Source organism: Carlito syrichta, unplaced genomic scaffold (genome assembly GCF_000164805.1).
Source record: "Carlito syrichta isolate Samal-C Ts95f unplaced genomic scaffold, Tarsius_syrichta-2.0.1 Scaffold135732, whole genome shotgun sequence".
In the NCBI taxonomy this organism is placed as follows: domain Eukaryota; kingdom Metazoa; phylum Chordata; class Mammalia; order Primates; family Tarsiidae; genus Carlito; species Carlito syrichta.
Genome location: NW_007079828.1, coordinates 355,619 through 373,652, shown reverse-complemented (window position 1 = coordinate 373,652; position 18,034 = coordinate 355,619). Strand labels below are relative to the sequence as shown.

Below are 18,034 nucleotides of genomic sequence, written 5' to 3'. Positions count from 1 at the left end.
AGATTCCACTGAAGGCAGCGCCGTCAACCGCGTCCCCCTCGCCGCGAACCCCTCGGGCCGGCCCCGGAGCCCTACAACCTCTCTACCCGAGATGCTCGGCCAGCCTAACGGTCCGAGATCTGCGCTCTGATCTCCATAGAAGATTTTTTTTTCCTTGCATGGAGCTGGCCGTTTAAACAGAAAAACAGGGGTAAAAAAAAAAAAAGAAAGAAAGAAAGAAAGAAAGGAAATATACCCACCCCCAAACGTGCCTCCCCAGCGCCGCAGGGAGCCAGCAGACACGCTGGAGTTGGACAAACAGCTATACTCTTCGCGCTCCTGAAAAGCAGGGCTGGACGCTCTCCGTGGTGCTGAAACGCTCCGCAGCCGCCGCTGTCCGTGGTACCCACAGCCCCTCGCTCCAATTCCATCTGGGGCTCCCCCTGCGCGCCCCTGTTCCCCGCCTCTCCGTAACATCTGGATTATTTTTTTTTCAAGAGCGCTTTCTGGTTTTGTAAGTGCCAATTTGAAACCTTTTTGCCCCCATAACTCGTGGACTACAAAGCACAAGGACCTGAAAAATGTATAGCTTCAACACTCTTCGACTCTACCTTTGGGAGACCATTGTATTCTTCAGGTATGCAATTTTCTACTGACCACAGCTCTGATGGAAATGGGGGGGGAAGGCGAATGGAGGCTGACTCTGTCACTGGTCCCCTCATTTGGGGGCAGAGGGGTGTTGTATACCACTGCAATCGGGTCCTTCCATCTCCCGCCTCCCTCTGGCCCCCTTCTCCCTCCTGTCCCCCCCCACCACCCACCCCACCCCCCCGGCCTCAGGGTGTCTGGCTGGTGCGTGTAGGTCTCAGACAGTCGCTGTTCTGGCAGCTGTGTGTCTGTGTCTTGTGATTTGTTTGCCCTTCTGCCTGTTACACCCCCTCACCACCACTGGTCCCCGACCCCCTGCATATTGGCTCTCACTCGGCTGAGGACTTTAAGGGGAAGCTTTAGGAGTTACTCAGTTTAATTAGGACTGCATTCTCCCTAACCGCAGTGCCGAAAACCTCAGCTCTCCCGTCTGGGAGCCAAGTGACAACTAGCGGTGACGGAGAAGGTTGCACTCAAACTCGCTGGACACAGAGCATTTCATTCTCTCTCTCTCTCTCTTTTTTTGTTGTTGTTGTTTTTGTTTTGCTGTTGTTGTTTTCTTTTTCTGCGGGGAGGGAGGGTGGTTACTGAGGCTTAGTGCTTGGAAAGAGTAGTGTTATGACCTCAGTTTGTAAAGCCCTAAAGTTGGGTGCAGAGTGGATCCATTTACAAACATCTTAGGAAACATTTCCCTTTTGAAACTTTGACTGCCTCCTTTCCCCCACCCACCTTTCCAAACTCTACTTTGCGAGCTGCAGATCTTGAACTGATGAACAATTCTTGTTTTGTTTTTAAATGTATGCCTATACCTGAGTCAGCGACTGAGTTCCTCATCCATTGTCTCCCAGGTTAAAATGTTCTGCCTACAGCCTTGACATTCTTGTGTTAGTTCAAGTGAAAAATGAAAAATCACTTCTTCAAGAAGCATTGAAATAGATCGTTCTTTTGTAAGTGGGTGAATCATGCCATCTTCAGAGATGTTGTGATAAATTCCATTTATATGAATTGGAAAAAATTATTATTCTTCCATGACCTGCAGGGATGATTAATCTTCCTCGTTTTAGATGCCTGTCTCTCACATTTTGCTGTGGCATTGGATTAACAGCCATCCAAAAAGCCCATTCCAGGTTGTTTTTAAAGATAATTGACCACCAGGTATTATCCTCTCCCAACACAAACAGCAAATAATTCTTGTATTATTACACTGCATAGGAATTGTTGGCTTGACTAATCCATTGGCTGGTTTATTAAATGAATGACACCTCCAAATTGTGAGTTTCTATATATGAGCCTCTCTCCATGTCTTTCTCTGGAGATGAAGAAAAGACCCTCAGCCCAACTCGGAGATATCCAATGCTAAAGCTTCTAACCTCCAATTCAAGTAATTCTTTGACAGGCCACAGAGTCCTAACTACAACACAAATGTAAATATTCAGGGAGTCAGACAGAATGAAAAAACCACAGCAATCTAGGCCTTGTCAGATATATCAAAATGTGGCTACCTTATGGGGGAAAGGGCAGGACATGTCCTGTTCATAATACCAGATCCTTTCTCCCCTACATACCTAGTAGAACTATAAAATGCTGTGGAGGTGGGGCACTTTGTAACATTTGTATGCAAAAATTGATTCTCTGTTTGGCTTACAGGAGACAGAACTGAACCAGAGAGATTAAAGAGTAAACGAATAGGACCAAGCACTCATTCTTCCCCCAACACACATTCTTTTTTTTTTTTTTTTTTTTTTTTGATGAACAGTATGCAGTGTTTGACTTTCCTCTTGCATTGTCTTTTACAAAAAGGAGACTCGGTCTAAAAGGTCTGCATTGGAGTCTTTTTCATAAGGTTATAAATCCCCCATGTTAATTCTTCAAGTCAAGTGGTAGTGGCCTATCAGGAAATGTCACCCTGTGTCTCTTTCCCCTATGTATGTGAAGGCACGCAGGAGCCAAAGTGGATATAGGGTATCACTGCATGTGTTTCTAAGGAAAGAAGGGTCATGACTATGGAGAGCTGGAAAGGCAGTGGTACCAATATATAGAAATATAGAAATGATTACTTCATTAGAGGAGTAGGGGTTCATTTTTGAAATGCAAAACAATAATACAAATAATAATTGAACTCAGGAAATAGCCTCAGCTATTTCAGAGAGATGGGGGGGAAAGGTTACAAGGAGGTAAAGTGTTAGGCTGTTTTTGTTTAATTGATATTTTCACTTCTAACACCCTCATTTTTAAAATTTTAGGTAAAATACAGAAGCATTATAATCTGGGGGCTTATTGGAGTGTATGTGGGGCTAAACGGAGGCTGGCAGCTCCCTTGTAGGTTCTGTGTCAATAACCCCTTTATCCCCGAGGGACAGACACTGTGTTGGAATGGACCAATCCGACCATCCCAGACACCCAGGTATTCCTTAGATTAGATGATGCCAGCTGCTCACCTTGTTGGGAAAACCTAGGGGATAGGAAAGTCTCTTGATCACAGATGTGCTGCTGCATCAGCATGTAACCAGCGAAATGGCAATAACGACAGCAAAACAAACAAAACAACAATCGAAATGAGTGAGGCAGAAATCTTCTGCGGTGCCAACACAGAACAGGAACTGAGGCCTCCGAAAGGGAGACACAGGGTCCTGGGGGACAAACAGCAATGCGTGGTCCTCATCTGTGTCCCCATAAGTAAGATGAGGTGATTTGGCTGGAGTTTCTGCTCTGATATTTTTAAAACCTGAGGTCCTGAAATTCTGTAAGTAACATTCTAAGATTCAATAACCTAAATTGTGTTCCTTCTTTTCAGTTGGGGATGGGGCATTATATTCAGACTGATCAAAAAAATAGGCAAAAATATTTTTTTAGTTGTAGAAGCGCATTTCTTTCAAATCTTCTACCATACCAAAGGGAATTTCCCCAGAGCACATACTGTCTGGGACAGGCCCAATATGAACCCTAGATAATCTTGCCTTCTGAGTATGCAAACAGACTCATGGTATATAACCATATTTCTCAATCACACTATTGACATTTTTGAACTGGATAATTCTTTGTTATGGGGGGTCATCCTGGGTACATTGTAGGATGTTTAGCAATATCTCTGGTGCCAGTAGCACTCCTTCCCCAAGTTATGACAATCAAAAAATGTCTCCAGACATTGCCAAATATCTGTCCAGGGAGGTAGAGCAGACAAAGTTGCCCAAAGTTTCAAGTCACAGTACAGAATGATCAAATTTTTAACCAGTTGCTCTGACGGATTCATTATAATTGAGGAGGAAAGTCTAGCTTTCTATTTCATGAGAAAATGCCACTTATGAAACTTACAAAACACGCCAGTGAAACAAAAAGGGACCTCGCTTGTGCTTGAGAAGAGAATAAAGGCAGAGAGCTGGACCAGTTCTCATCCATGGGTGGTTTTCCCAAAAGATGACCAGCTTTTCTATACACACCATTTCCACCTTCCATCCCAGGAGATGCTTCCTGGCACAGGGGTTTGTACTGAATACGCCACTCAGTTGCTAAGAAAGGTCATCAAAACCTTGAAGAGAAGATGTTTCCATACACTCTAGGATCAAAAGGAGCATGACAAATGCATTGTTTCATCTGTCAGTCCTTAAAAAAAAGCACCCAGTTGGGAAGTAAATGGGCTTTTCCTTGAGGAGGCTCCTCTGGCTTCCTTGTCTCCAAGCTTGTCGAGAGGGGAAGATGACCACCTAAGTCTTTCTTCCTGGTAGCATAAATATATTCTGCCTTGAATCTTGCCTGCTGTATTTTGGTACTGCGGAAAGTGTCTCGGAGCTTCTGAAATGGGCCAAGGACCTTTTCCTTTGAAAAGAAACTCCTTGGGCAAGTTTGCATTAGGGCCAATCAAACTTTCAACCCGTCCACTCCCTTTTTTGGCTTAGGAACCCAAAGAAAACGTCATGTTTTTGTTCCTGAGGGATGGCTTGGACAGGGACCCTCAGCCAGCAAATGAAGTTATGAATCAGCACATAACTTCTGCAAGAAAAGCTGATCAGGACCTGAGCAGAGGGAATTTAGGACACTCGTGCTTGAGATTGCCTTCTGAAAGAGGTTGCGGCCCTGTGGTGCAGTGGGAAGAAGTTGGGCTATGACTAGGGAGCCCCTGCTTGGAGAGCAGCTCTGTTTCCACCCTGCAGCCTGGCCGTAGCAAGTCTCTTCCTCTCGCGGAGACTCAGCTTTTTTACCAAACTCAAACTACTGAAACTGACACTTCTAAGTTCTCTTCAGTCCCTGATAAGATCTCTATCAAAGACAGGGGCCCAGATCCACAAAGGCTTAAGAGGAATTGGCTTCGGCGGTGACGCTGCCTTCAATTCTTCCCTAGGAACTTATTATCATGTATTTTTGTGTTCAGTCCTAAACTAAGCACTCTACAGGGGCAGGTGCCACCATCCCTGTCCTTGTAGATGAAAAGAGACACTGCTCCCTTTAAAGGTGCATTAAAACCCCTGTTTTGTTCTTCAGAGGGCCCACAGAACACCCCTCCAGGCAGCCCATGTACACGTCCTGTGACAACATCACATTTATGTGGGCGTCATTAACTTGATTTCCCTTCATCAGCTGGCAGAAGCCGGCATGATTTTTAAGATGGATGGCTCTGTCTCCCTGCCTGGATATCTTGACGCTATTCTGCAGGTTTTAAAGCATGCTTTAGACAAAGTGGCCTTGGCCCAAAGGGCAGGAGACATGGGATCCAGAATTCAGCTAGTGGCATGACCTTGAGAGAGCTTCATGACCTTCCTGGCCCTCACTTGCCCCAGCTATAAAATAAAGGGATCTGACCAACCACTCTCTAAAATCAGTTTTAGCTGTGGCAAGTCAGAATTACCTCCCCCCAACCTCTTCCATGATAGCATAGTATTGTTCATGGTTATTGCAACGTACTTCAATTATTATAAGAAATAGCCACATTGAAGTATGTTCAGACTCATAAATCAGAAAGAATTGAGGAAAGGACCTCACTAATCAACTTCATTCTATGGAGAGTTATCCCATTAGTCATAACTTATTTTTCCCACCTTTATTAATCAAAGGTCTGTGTAATTGCCAGAAATACTAAATATGATGGGATTTGCAATGTCACCACACTGAGTTGACCTAAGAAAAAACCAAAATAAAGACATGTGATACTTTTTAGTGAATCCATAGAGCCTTGTCACAAGTAAATATGCAATTTGTTAGAGTCTTTGAAATGTTTAAAATGGATTCTGAATCCTCATTATTATTTCATGAACCTCTTAGCTACCCAGGGACCCCATATTGGGAAACATTAGATTTGATTTATTCTATATAGCTTCAAGAGAAGAATCAGGACACTAGCAGATTTCTTTTTTAATGCACACACAAATTCTGACTCAGTGTAAATCAGAACTTTCTGGCAGCTCTATCAAAGGGTGCAATGGACTCTCAGTGATAGTGACCATCCCTATTGGTGGAGGTGTGCAAGCAGAGACTAGGACTCCAACTCCCAGGAGGGATGTAGAAGAAATGTAAACTGCTTGTGCAGTTCAAGGTTTGTAATTTGCTGCAGAAGAATGAATGAAATGCAGGTCAGAGACAAACCTTCACAATCCTATGTTCCCTTTTTTCTTGGTTCCCAAATTGCCATTGATCTTTGTAAGTTCCAAATCATACCACGAACACACACTAACCGAGAGTTTTTTTCTTCTTAAAAATTGATAGGATCACGAATAAATTGGGCAATGAACATAAACATGCTATACAACAAAGAACTATTAAAAGGAAACCACCTTGGTTATGGAAAAGTCCGGTTTTAAGAAATGAGAAGGGCCTCAAAACAAGCCAGAAAAACCCACTAGAAAATGCACTTATCTGTGGACAAGGCCACAGGCATGGATGGTGTTCACAAGACTGATGGGGAACTCCAGCTGTCTCCCTAAACCAACTCCCCCATTAAGCTTAACACCCACAACTGAAAACAGCATAGAGCCAGCCAACACATTCATTGAGAAAGCACATTAGAAGAGAACAATGCCCTGAGATGCCGGGAGAAGGGCTTATCCACACAGCGCCTATGCTTTGTAATCAAGCCCTTAGAAGGGGTGCTAGGGCCCCAATGCTTTTGAAACTCTGCATAAAGGATCCCTTTGTGGTTTTCTGAAGTTGATATTGTCCGAGTCTCCCAAGGCTAATTCAGTGCAATTAGATTACCATTCTGTGCCTTTGAATTCGGCTGTTTTTCAGTGTCCCCTGCTAAATTAGTTTACCATCTTAACGGGGAGCTGCTGACAACCATTAATCCCAGCCGTGAAATGGGCAGCAGCTCTGGGCAGCAAATCCCCGCCTCACCTTCTAGGCAAGTCACAGGCACCTGAAGGCCTCTGCACCCTTCCTCGAAAGTCCATCCTCCACACTCCCACCCGTTTACCCACTGGCCTTCAGAGTGCCTCAAGTATCAATAGAATCACAGACTCTTGGGGCAGGAAGGACTCTTATCAGTTCTAGAATCCGACAGCTCTCAAGGCTAGCTGTGAGGGGCTTGCCAAAAAGATTCTTGAAAATTTGTTAGGAAGGTAGATGATCTTTTATTAAATATTCTTATTGCAAATAGCAGTAACAATAGAAATAATAAATAAAAAGACAAGAGGAAACTTTTGGGGGTGATGGATATGTTTATGGCATTGATTGTGGTGATGGTTTCACAAGTGTATGCTTACCTCAAAATCATCAAGTTGTATACATTCACTATATGCAGCTTTTTGTTTGTCAGTCACATCTCAATAAAGTGGTTTTAAAAATTAAATTAAATACAAATTCCCATCATCTTTTCAAACTACTGAAATGGAATCTCTCAGAATGGGGACCCAGAAACCTGTCACAATAACAAGAGTCTCAAAGTTGGTGCTTTTCAAATACCAGTGTGCAGAGAAGTCACCTGAGAATCTCACTGAGATACAGATTCTGACTCAGGAAGTCCTGAGAATCCACATTTCTAACATCCCTCCCCCACCCCCCACTGGTGATTCTGATGCCAATTCTTCCTCGGACTGAAGGTTTGCAGAGTGAGACTCTAAATCATTCTGATCGAGAACCCCTGACAAAGATCAGCACTTGTATTTTGCAGATGTGGAAGGGATAAATAACTTTCTCAGGGTTATAGAGTGAATGACAGAGCTCCTCCAAAGTCAAACACCTGCAAAGTCCCCAGATGTATTACCCCTCGTGCAGTTGATAAACCCCTTGTGTCCTGATTCAGTCATGGCACTTTCCTTCTATCCTCACACTTTGTCCTCCTTCACAAATACTCGTATAACCACACTTGCACTTCAGGAGTGCTCCTCAGGGAGCTACCCCTATCCTAAACTGGTGGCCTTGATCCTGAAATCCAGTGCATCAAAAACTCTCATCCATGCCACTGGGAACTCTGTCTGATGCTGGATAAAGAGAGGGGCACCCAAAGAATGGACTTGAACTCCTGGCACCCAAGGGCTCTGGGACATAGCAATGTAGGTATGTAGGGTATGTCATGATTGATAAAGGAAGGGAATCAAGATGGTCAGAAAGCGTGAATCTGCAATTTCTTTCTCCAAAGTGATCTTGCCTACCAACCTTCCTGTGCACGTTGTATAACGAGAGGCTTGATCAGGGTTCCCAGATATTCAAAAACCGCTGCCCCATCCTACCATCTGTCTGACCTCAGGACCAAACCCTTCCTTCTTTTCTTTCCCTCTGACCTGACAGCCTTTTCACAAAGCGTGTTCATATTTTATACACCAAATGGAGTCACTGCTCTGATCTTCAGTCTTTTGAGAGCTGTGTGTTTATTGCTGTGTGCTTGGTTCTGCAACATTCTCAGCTCCAGAGGAATGCGGCAAGGCCGCCGCAAGCCTGGCGGCCAGGCAGATTTGCAGTACTCCCTTACAAAAGCACTTGACAGTTTATAGAGTGTTTTGCAACTACGTTCTCCTATCACAGTCATCTTAAAAATTAGATACAGGACAATGCTCACTACCCCCATTTTAGAGCTCAGGAAACTGAGACTTGGAGAGAAAGTGACGTCTTTTGATAACAGCAAGTAACCACACTATTCATCTCAGAGTAAAGCCCAGATTCAAATACAGATTGTGTTGCTCCCAGCTCACTATCCTGAGATAGATAGATGATACGTAGATAGACAGACAGGCAGATAGACAGACAGATAGACAGATGGAGAAACATACAAGATGATAGATAGTTGACTAGACAGATAGATAGATAGATAGATAGATAGATAGATAGATAGATAGATAGATAGATAGACAGATAGATAGACAGATAGATTAGATAGGGTGATGGATGGATGAATGGATGGATGGATACATAGATAGTAGATGGATGGAAGGATAGAGATATATTAGATAGATGGATAGGTAGATAGATAGAGAGATAGAGAGATAGATAGATGTATTCCTCTTAAACTGCAGTCCCTGTGAGCTGGTGCAGATATCAATTGAATAGCCATCCCCCTCTGCCAGTGGACCATAGGGCGGAAAGAAGCCTAGGAAAGAAGAGATGGTCATTTTTCATCAGGCTTTGATTAGAGAAAGTCATATTCTTCCTATTCTTAGCTAGATAGACATTTCTCTGTTCTTGATCATTTTTCATTGTACAATATTCACACATATCCTCTTTTTAAGAAATTCTAATACTAGACTTAAGCCTGAAATCCCCCTTGATAATGACCTCCAGGTCCCTTCCAGCCTTTATCCTTCTTGATAATTTTTTCATTTTTTATTTGTATTTATTATATATACATACCATACATGTGTGTGACTATCAAAATATGCTTACAATTGTTTCATGGAATCATGTTGCCCAGATAACTTTGTAATTTGCTTTGTTCACTTTTCAGCAACATGTCTAGGGATGCCTTTCCTGGTGAGGCAGACAGTTCCACCTCATTCTTTTAACCACTGCAGAGCATTATATGCTATGGAAGTCGCATTGTTTTCTAGTCATTCCCTAATTATGGACAGTTATACTTTTTTCTAATTCTTCCTCTGCAAACAGTGCTGCATAATCACAGTGTACTTACATCTTTGTGAGCACATATGGCATTTCTCCAGGCAGGTAACAAGAAAGGGAAGGGCTAGAGCCCAGGGTATGTGCATCCCTTATGTTAATAGATACCGCAAGCAAATGTTCCTTTCTTCCTGAACCTTCTCTCTTGCCTTCCTTCACGATGCCCCATCTCATCCTTGACCACATCTCATTAATAATAATCAGCATGTGTCAAGTGTTTATTGAATGCTAGCTACTATTTTAAGAAACCACATGCCCCATCTCATGATTCTCACAAAAATCCTAAGATGACAATACTATTGCATGCCCATTTTACAGGTGACAAAACTGAGACATAAAGAGGATATGTAACTTGCCCCGCGTAAGGCAACTAATAAGAGGCAGAGCCAAGTTTTAAAATCAGACTACAGAAAACACTGTTTTAACCGCTACACTGCCACTGTTCTTCCGAGAATGAACAGGGTGGAGGAGGGAGGGGACTGAAACGGATGAGGGAGATGAAAAAGACGACTTTGCATCTCCAGATAATTAAGAGCTAATCTCTTGCAGGTGGTTCTGGATAGTAACAAAGCTAATGTGCATTTATAAATAGATAAGAGTTTTCAACCTCCATCCTTCACCAGGAGGGGAATGGCACTAACTTCCACCCCCATCACAAAGTTGCACAGTCAGAGCTCTGTAGAGGGGTGGAGACAGTTTGCTGCAAAGCATCCTTTCTCCTTGTCCCACCTGCCTTGTGACCAAGACAGTTCCATCAACAGAGCTATCTAGGATGATGGGAGAGAATTTCTGACCAAGTTGGCAGGTAGGGAAGAAAGGCAGCCTAATCTCTGGCCCAGGAACAGAATTATTATAAATGTTGGTCCCTTGTACTCAGACCAAAGACCTTTTCCGCTGCACCCTCTAACCCCTAGACACACAGAACTGAGTGTCCCCAGTCTCCCTTATCTTCCTATGAGAGGTTGGAGAGGAGTCTCACTCCAGCACTAGAGGTCTCACTGCGTGCCCCAAACCCAAAGGGCTTCTCAGAACATCCCTAGGCCAGGAAACCACACCCAGTCCAGAGGAGGTGGGAGAGCCAAATGGGGATAGGCAGGGACTGGGCCAGCCCTCCTTGATAGCCTCCAGCATCACTCCTGATGTGATCTGTGGGAAGCCCAAACAATGCCATCTCAGATACCTAGTTCCAATAGAGCTCTGATGACACCAGAGACATCTCCCAGTGTGTTCCTAGAAGCCCTGTTGCTAGTAAGAAAAAAAATACAATGAAAATAAAGTCTCCTCTTTGGGAGGCTAAGGCAGGGTGATCCCTTGAGGCCAAGAGTTCAAGGCCAAGCTGGGCAACACAGTGAGCCCCTCATGTCTACAAAAAATTTATTTTTAAATTATCCAGGCTAAAGTTTCCTAATACCAACTCTTGAAATAGACCTGCTGGCTGGTTGTTTTGTTTTCTGTTGTTTTGTTTTCTTCATGACCAATATTTGTTTGTTGTAAAATATTGAACAACATAAGGCAATCCATTTAAAATTAAAATGCACAGAAATCTTACTCCTAGGATAAGTCACTTAAAAGTTTGTTATTCGTCCTCTCAAATGAGTTTAATAACATAAAATAACAAAACATGAGTGCTTGCTATCTGTCTGACACCTTTCAAAGAGCTGCACAGGTAATCCTCAAAACAGGAAATACTATTATTCGCCTCATAGTACAAATGAGGTTAAATCATTTTCCCAGGGTCACCCAGCTTGGGAGTGGCAGTGCCGGATTGGCATCCAGGCAGCATGGCTTTGAGAGCCTCTAACTGCTGTGCCACAGTCGCAAGCTGCTTCTGGGCTTATTGCATACACCGTGTTCTGCAAGTTCCCTTTTATCACTCTGCGAGACCTCATTGGCGAGCATGCTGACGGACCTCGCCCATTCTGCTGCTGCGCTATCCTCCTCTGGTGAGTGCAGCTTTCAGAAAGACACAAAACTCTCAGTTCACCACATGCAGCCACACGCCACACCTCTCCTTCCAGCTCCAGGACTTCACACAAACCGAATTCCAGCCCCTAACGGACTTCTTGTTCAGAAGTAATATGTCTCCAAGTCTCACCTCTGTGTGTTAACTCATGCTGTTCCCTACCCGCTCCAGAAATCTAGAAAAACCCCTCCCCTCATCTGATTTTGAATCCTGCCTCTGTCCCTTTCTTGTTGTGTGATCCCAGCAGTCTGCTCAAACTTTCTGAGCCTCAAAGTGACTTTACACACATTTGGGTGCCCTTCTAACTTTTCTCTTGGATTGTAAGACCCTCAAAGGCTAGAATTTCCTGGTGCATGTGAAAGGTGAACAAGAAAACAAGAGGCAGTTCTCTGGTGCTTCCCAGAGCTGTCAGTGGTTCCACTTCCCCCTCATAGATGGTGTCATCCCAGCGGTTCATGCGGATCAGACACTCAGTGTTTACTGAATCAAACTGCTTTGTCCCCACATGCCTGCTCCTGCCCTCCTTAAATTGGCTCTGCCGAAGCTCGGGACCTGGAAGATTCCAGCCAACCAACCCCAAAGTACTGCTGTGTTTCACCATGACCCCTTTTTGCTCCAAGAAATGAGTCACAGTATGAGTGTGAGCTGGATGTGGCAGCTCAGTCCCAGCTCCCTGGTTATTGCGGCAAGTCGATTGCTCAACCTTATCCCTGCTGTTTGGCAGGGTGTGTCCAAACTCCAGGCCTCTGGAAACATCTGAACCACTGCAGATAAGGTTGCATCCCACCATGACCCACGCCTGCAGAGAAACCCCTTCCACAGGACAAGGCAAACTTTCTTAAATTATTTTAATTGTGCAGAAAGCATGGACTTCATTGGAGGTAGTTTCCACAATGTGACCTAAAACATCTGGTTTTTTAAAAAAATGGGGCCAGGCATGGTGGCTCACACCAATAATCCCAGCACTTTGGAAGGCTGAGGCAAGAGGATCACATGAGGTTGGGAGTCCAAGACCAACCTGGGGAACATAGCAAAACCCCATCTCTCTTTTTAAAATAATAAAACTCTCAAAAACAAATACAAATTTGCAACAACAACAACAAAAAAACCTCAAGAAAAAGATTGCACCATGTCCAGAGAGAGGGGGCTTGAAGGAATGAATTGAATATACCTTGGGACATGAAAAGCTGCACCTCCTGAAACAAGGTGATGAGGCCAGGTAAGAGATGCAATGCTCTGTGCTGCCTCAAAACTGGACAGGCTGGGAAGATTCTCCTCCCCTGTAAACTCTGCTATGACGCTGTAACTGGTCTCAGTTTTTCCACGCCTAAAATGAGACTGGACCATGTAAAGATTCTGGGTCTTCCCAGCTGTCACTGCACAATTCTTAAGTTGGCTTATGGAGGGCCCAACAGTTCAAACCCCTAACTTGGGCGTCATTCATGTATATTCTGAAATCCTGGCTATACTACTTGCTAGGTATATGCCTTGGAGCAAGATTGTTTTTAAGATTCCTAAGCCTCACCCGGGCTCGGCGGCTTAGCCTGTCACCCCGTGCTTTGGGGGGCTGAGGTGAGTGGATTGCCTGAGTCTGTGGGTTCAAGACCCACCTGGGCAACTTGGCGAGACCTCATCTCTACAATAAATCAAAAAAATTAGCTGGGCGTGGTAGCGCGTGCCTGTAGCTCCAGCTACTTGGAAGGCGGAGGCGGAAGGATCGCCGGAGCCCAGCAGGTCTAGTCTGGGTGACGGAGTGAGACTCCAACTCAAAAATAAATAAATAAATAAAGATTCCTAAACCTCAGCTTTCCTTATCTGAAAATGGGAGTAATAATTATTCCTTCATGACAGATTGCCATAAGTATCAAATGAGAGAAGGCATGTAGAGTGTTAACACTACAGATGACACATAGCAACCCTACAAAGGAGGAAAACCATTATTACTGTCATTAAAGTGGCATAGGTGGGCTAGAAGCATAAAAAAGAGACTGACTAACAGTCTAGAGGTGGGGAGATAGTAGAAACTTGAAGACAATTTCAAAGGACTCAGGACAATTAAACTGGGCCATCAAGAATGAAAAATTTACCAGGTGGAAAAGAGTGCCAAGACAGTGATTCAGGCAAAGGAAAAAGGTTTGCAGAACAGGCTGCGTGGTGAGCCCAAGAACACAGGTGGGCCAGCCATCCCCTGCTGCCTGACTCAGTCTAGTCCTGCTCTGTGCCATTCTGTCCCGGAGGGCCCTCTATCAATTACAAGCCCAACTGAGAGTGGATAATTTGTTCATCATCCAAAATATATTTCTGAATTCCTACCATAAGCAGCAATTGTCTTAGGTTCTGGCGATGGATGCTTTGATGAACAGAGGAGTCATGGCCCCTGTTCCCAAGCTGCTTAATTTCTAGAAGGGCATACAAACACATACACAAGTTGAGAAACTATAGAATATCAGGGCCTGGCCAGTGTTATAAAACAGGACAATAGGACAAGAGAAGCGTCACTGGAGCCCATTGCCAGTATGCCTATACTTTCCTCCACCCATGATCTCCCATGGGAGATGGACGGGTAGGAGAGGACTGTTCCCTGTGATGGGTGAGGACATTAAAGCCCTGGAAGGAGCAATGATTCATCCAAGGTCATGTGGTCAGTGAGTTAGTGCCACAGGCAGGTGACGTCATTCCATGTGGAGAAGTCCAAAACAGCCAAGACAAAGGATTAAATAATGGGAAGGCAAGTAGCAAAACAGTCTGTATAGATGATCCTGTTTTTCTATTTTTATATGTATTTTTTGTTCTCACATGGGAAAAATATCTAGAGAAATGGACTCAACACTGTCATCGTTGTTATTATCTCTTGAGAATGAGGCTATGGGGAACTTTTATTTTCTGCATTAAATATTTCTGTAATGCTTGAATGCTTTTATATATATATTGCTTTTGAAAACTGAAAAAAATTTTTTACAAAAAAGAGGATGTCAAGCTGGGCATTGTGGTTAACACCAATAATCCCAGCACTTTGGGAGTCTAAGGAAGGAAGTGTGCTTGCACCCAGGGGTTTGAGACCAACCCAGGCAACATAGTGAAACCTCATCTCTACAAAAAAAAAAAAAAATTAGCCAGGAATGGTGGCACAAACCTGTATTCTCAGTCACTCAAGAGGCTGAGGCAGGAAGATCATCTGTGCCCAGAAGATCAAGACTATGGTGAGCTGTGATCGTGCCGCTGTACTCCGGCATGGATGACAGAGTAAGACCCCGACTCAAAAAAAAAAAAAGAGAGGATATCAGAAAGCATGGGCATTCAAACAAACTTGGAGCCCAACTTAATAGAAGACAGCCTGCACCAGGTAGGGGAAAAAGACATTTGGAGTGATCCAAAGCAGTGCCCTGTCCTAGAGGCAGAAACCATTTGGTACACTTAGAGGAAGTTTCTGCTCAAGTAGCAGTTGGTGTTCCCACTAAAGTCATTGGGCTGGAAGTACAAGGTCATTGCAAAACAGGAGGTCAGAATTATGCTATAGATTTGGGTTTTCAGAACAAAGTGACAGATGGGACATATTCTCATCAGGGTGACAGGAGCACTACCAAATGCATTGTGCAATTTCATAGAATACTCCTATTCATAACCAAAAAAGTTAGAGATGGAAAGAATTATCTGGCCCAATTTCCTCAGTTCCCGGGGGAAACTGAGGTCAGAGGAGAAGGGACTTACTCAAAGTCACTAGTAAATGAATGCCCAGTCAGAGAAAAACTGAGACCTCCAATTTCCTAAAATCTTATTTCCAAGTCCATAAAATCTGGTATGTTGCACTGATAGTGTGCAAGATACATTACAGTAGAACAGCATCATTTTCTTTAACTTTAGTCATTCATTAATTGTTTATTACTAGGTAGCATAATTCACCAATTCCATTATGATATTAACAGTGTTAATATTAAAAATCAAAGTAAAACAGTACATAAATTGGGTAAAACTCATGAGATGTTGTGCAGGTAATTTTGGCTTGGCGAGTACTGCACACTACCCTTCTATCTCAGACGCCACCATTGGAGAAAGTGGAAAGTGTCAGAAGGACTTGTGAAACTGGGTCGGTTCTGAGCAAGGTCTCCCTTTACATTTAAGTTCCAAACAGCCTGTCAGGGTGAGTCATGAACTTGAGTTGCAATTCGAATTCATATCATTGAAGAAAAGATGGCACATTTGAGTAAAGAGTGAACACAGTCAGCAGGCAGGCAGGACGCAGTTGAGATCAGGGTACCCTTTGTCTAATTTGCCCACAAGTGTCTATTTGGGTTATATCTGTAGTTTTATTTCCCTTCTCATGCTAGAATGACATCTGTAGCCCTCAACCCTTCACCTTATGGTCAGGAATTCCTCTAAACAGCAAAATTCATAATTAATAAATTAGCAAACAACATATGCTTAGAATGTCTATGCCAAAAATTTTCCTAAAACCTCGATATGTATTAATCATTTCATCTTTACAGCAGCCTATGAAGTAAGTACAGTTATCATCCCCATTTTGTGAATGAAGAGACTAGAGCAGTGATCTTACCAATCCAGGTCTCACCAATTCAAGTTCAAAGTCTTCACGTGGAGAAAGACTGTGGACAGAAACACAGTGGGGGAGCGTGGAGAAAGTAGATACAGTCTCTGAGGAAGAAAACTGAGGGGCTCACCCCAAACCGCAGCCTTCCCCAACAGGGCAGGGATGGTGGGGAGAACTTGACACCACACCTCCCCCACAGTTCTTCCACTCAAAGTCCTGGTTTTCTTTCCATCTACCACTAAGGGATTTATGAAGAGACAAAAGAAAATAAGAAAGAATATGGGACTTGTTCTCAAACATTGGAAGCAGATATGTCAGGAAGGATCTCAGAGGTGTGACTCCTCCTCCTCTTTCCTCCCTCCCTCTTCCTTTTCCCTATCCCCTTTCTCCTCTTCCCTCTCCCTTCCCCCTCTCCTTCCCCCTCCTCCTTCTCTCCCTCCCGCTCCTCCTCTTTTCTCTCCCAGTCCTCCTTCCCTTCCCTCTCCTTCCCTTCCCCCTCCTTCTTCTCCTCCCCCTTCTCCTCTTCCTCCTCCCCCCTCCCTCCTCCTCCTCCTCCTCCAAACCAGACAATGGACAACAACATTGGCAGATCCCCAGGATCTGGGGGATGTCCTGGGGGAATGACTGGAGAATGTGCCCAAGGGAGCCACAACAGCAGCATGACCACATTGCACCTGCTTGAAAGAGTCCTGGGAACCACCAAAAGGAGAAAATCCTGGGCCAGAAAGTGAACTTCCAAGGTTGTCTTCTCCAGCCCCTGCCTCTGAGCACCCCTTCTCTAACTGCCTGGGGCTACAACCCAAACGAAAAGATGCAGCACTGAATGACACTCAGCCCTATCAGCTAATTTCTTCACACTGGTCTGACCCACCCCAGGCCTCCAGGCAAAGGCGGGCCTCCAATTGGTGGAACAGCCCTTAATACATGGCACAGCACTGGACACAAAGTGGGCTCTTCAGAAACAGCTGATATTTCATCAATATGCTGATGTGGTTCTCGACTCTCTCCGGATAATATCCATTCTGTTGCTTAGCATTTCAGTCTAAACATCCTCCCTTTTGCTATTCCTCTTCCCTTGTTTTAAAATCCAACCTGTCATTTGCCTGAGGTGGCGGAAACCAGCAGGCACCTGCCACTGCAGAAGGGAGGTAGATACCTGCTCTGGAGGTGACCTCTCTCCAAATCTGAGCCTGACCCCAGTGAAGAAGTGAGTAGACAGTGCCACCATATAAATGAGAGCCAGATACAAATAGAAAGATCAGCTAATTGTTCACCTGATATATAAAGAGCAACTTCTGTGTATCAAGTTCTTGGCTAAATAATTTCTCTGTATTTTTTAACTCTTCAACCATTCTAAAATTAGGTCTAAAGTTAGATAGCACCTCCAGTTTATAGATGAAGAAACTGAGGCTCAGGGAGGCTGAGCAACTTTCAAGAACATAAAGTCCCACCCCTTCCTCAGCTTCCAGCCTTACACGTGCTACCAGGTAAAAGTTCAGCCTTCACTCCCAGTGACATCTGCTAAGGCAGCTTCTTCCATTGTTGGGTGGCTCTAATGGTTGAAGCAGTCTTGTCTTACATGTGTCCAGCAGCCACCTCCTTTACAGGTCCTGCTGGCCTTCCCGCCACTTGGAACCAGTTGGTTGACTGTAGAGGTTCCCAGACTATAGAACTCCTCCTCCCTCCCCTCTCCTCTCCTCTTTCCCTTCCCCATCCTTCCCTCCCCTCCTCCTTCTCCCCTCCACCTCTTCCCCCCCCCACCCTCCCCTTCCTTCTCTCCTCTCCTCCTCTTCCCCTATCCTCTTCTTTCCTCTCCCCTCTTTCTTTTCTCTCTCCTCTTCCTCCCCTCCCCATCCTCCCCTTCC

The 18,034-nt window shown here is 44.4% G+C and overlaps 1 protein-coding gene across 3 annotated transcripts in view; it reads left to right on the top strand.

Annotated features, from left to right (window-relative positions):
- The first annotated feature begins 266 nt into the window (after nucleotides 1-266).
- The window catches only part of GLRA1 (glycine receptor alpha 1), a 114,258-nt gene continuing 96,490 nt past the window's right edge, over nucleotides 267-18,034 (top strand). For 2 of the 3 annotated variants that reach the window (XM_021708307.1, XM_008049547.1), the window contains exon 1: nucleotides 273-616. Coding sequence is in view for 2 of the 3 variants with exons in the window: in XM_008049547.1 (XP_008047738.1) it covers nucleotides 561-616 (56 nt within the window). In the remaining variant the exon portion in view is untranslated. Of the gene's footprint in view, nucleotides 617-18,034 lie in introns of all 3 variants that reach the window. The other variant, XM_008049548.1, reaches the window with a different exon arrangement.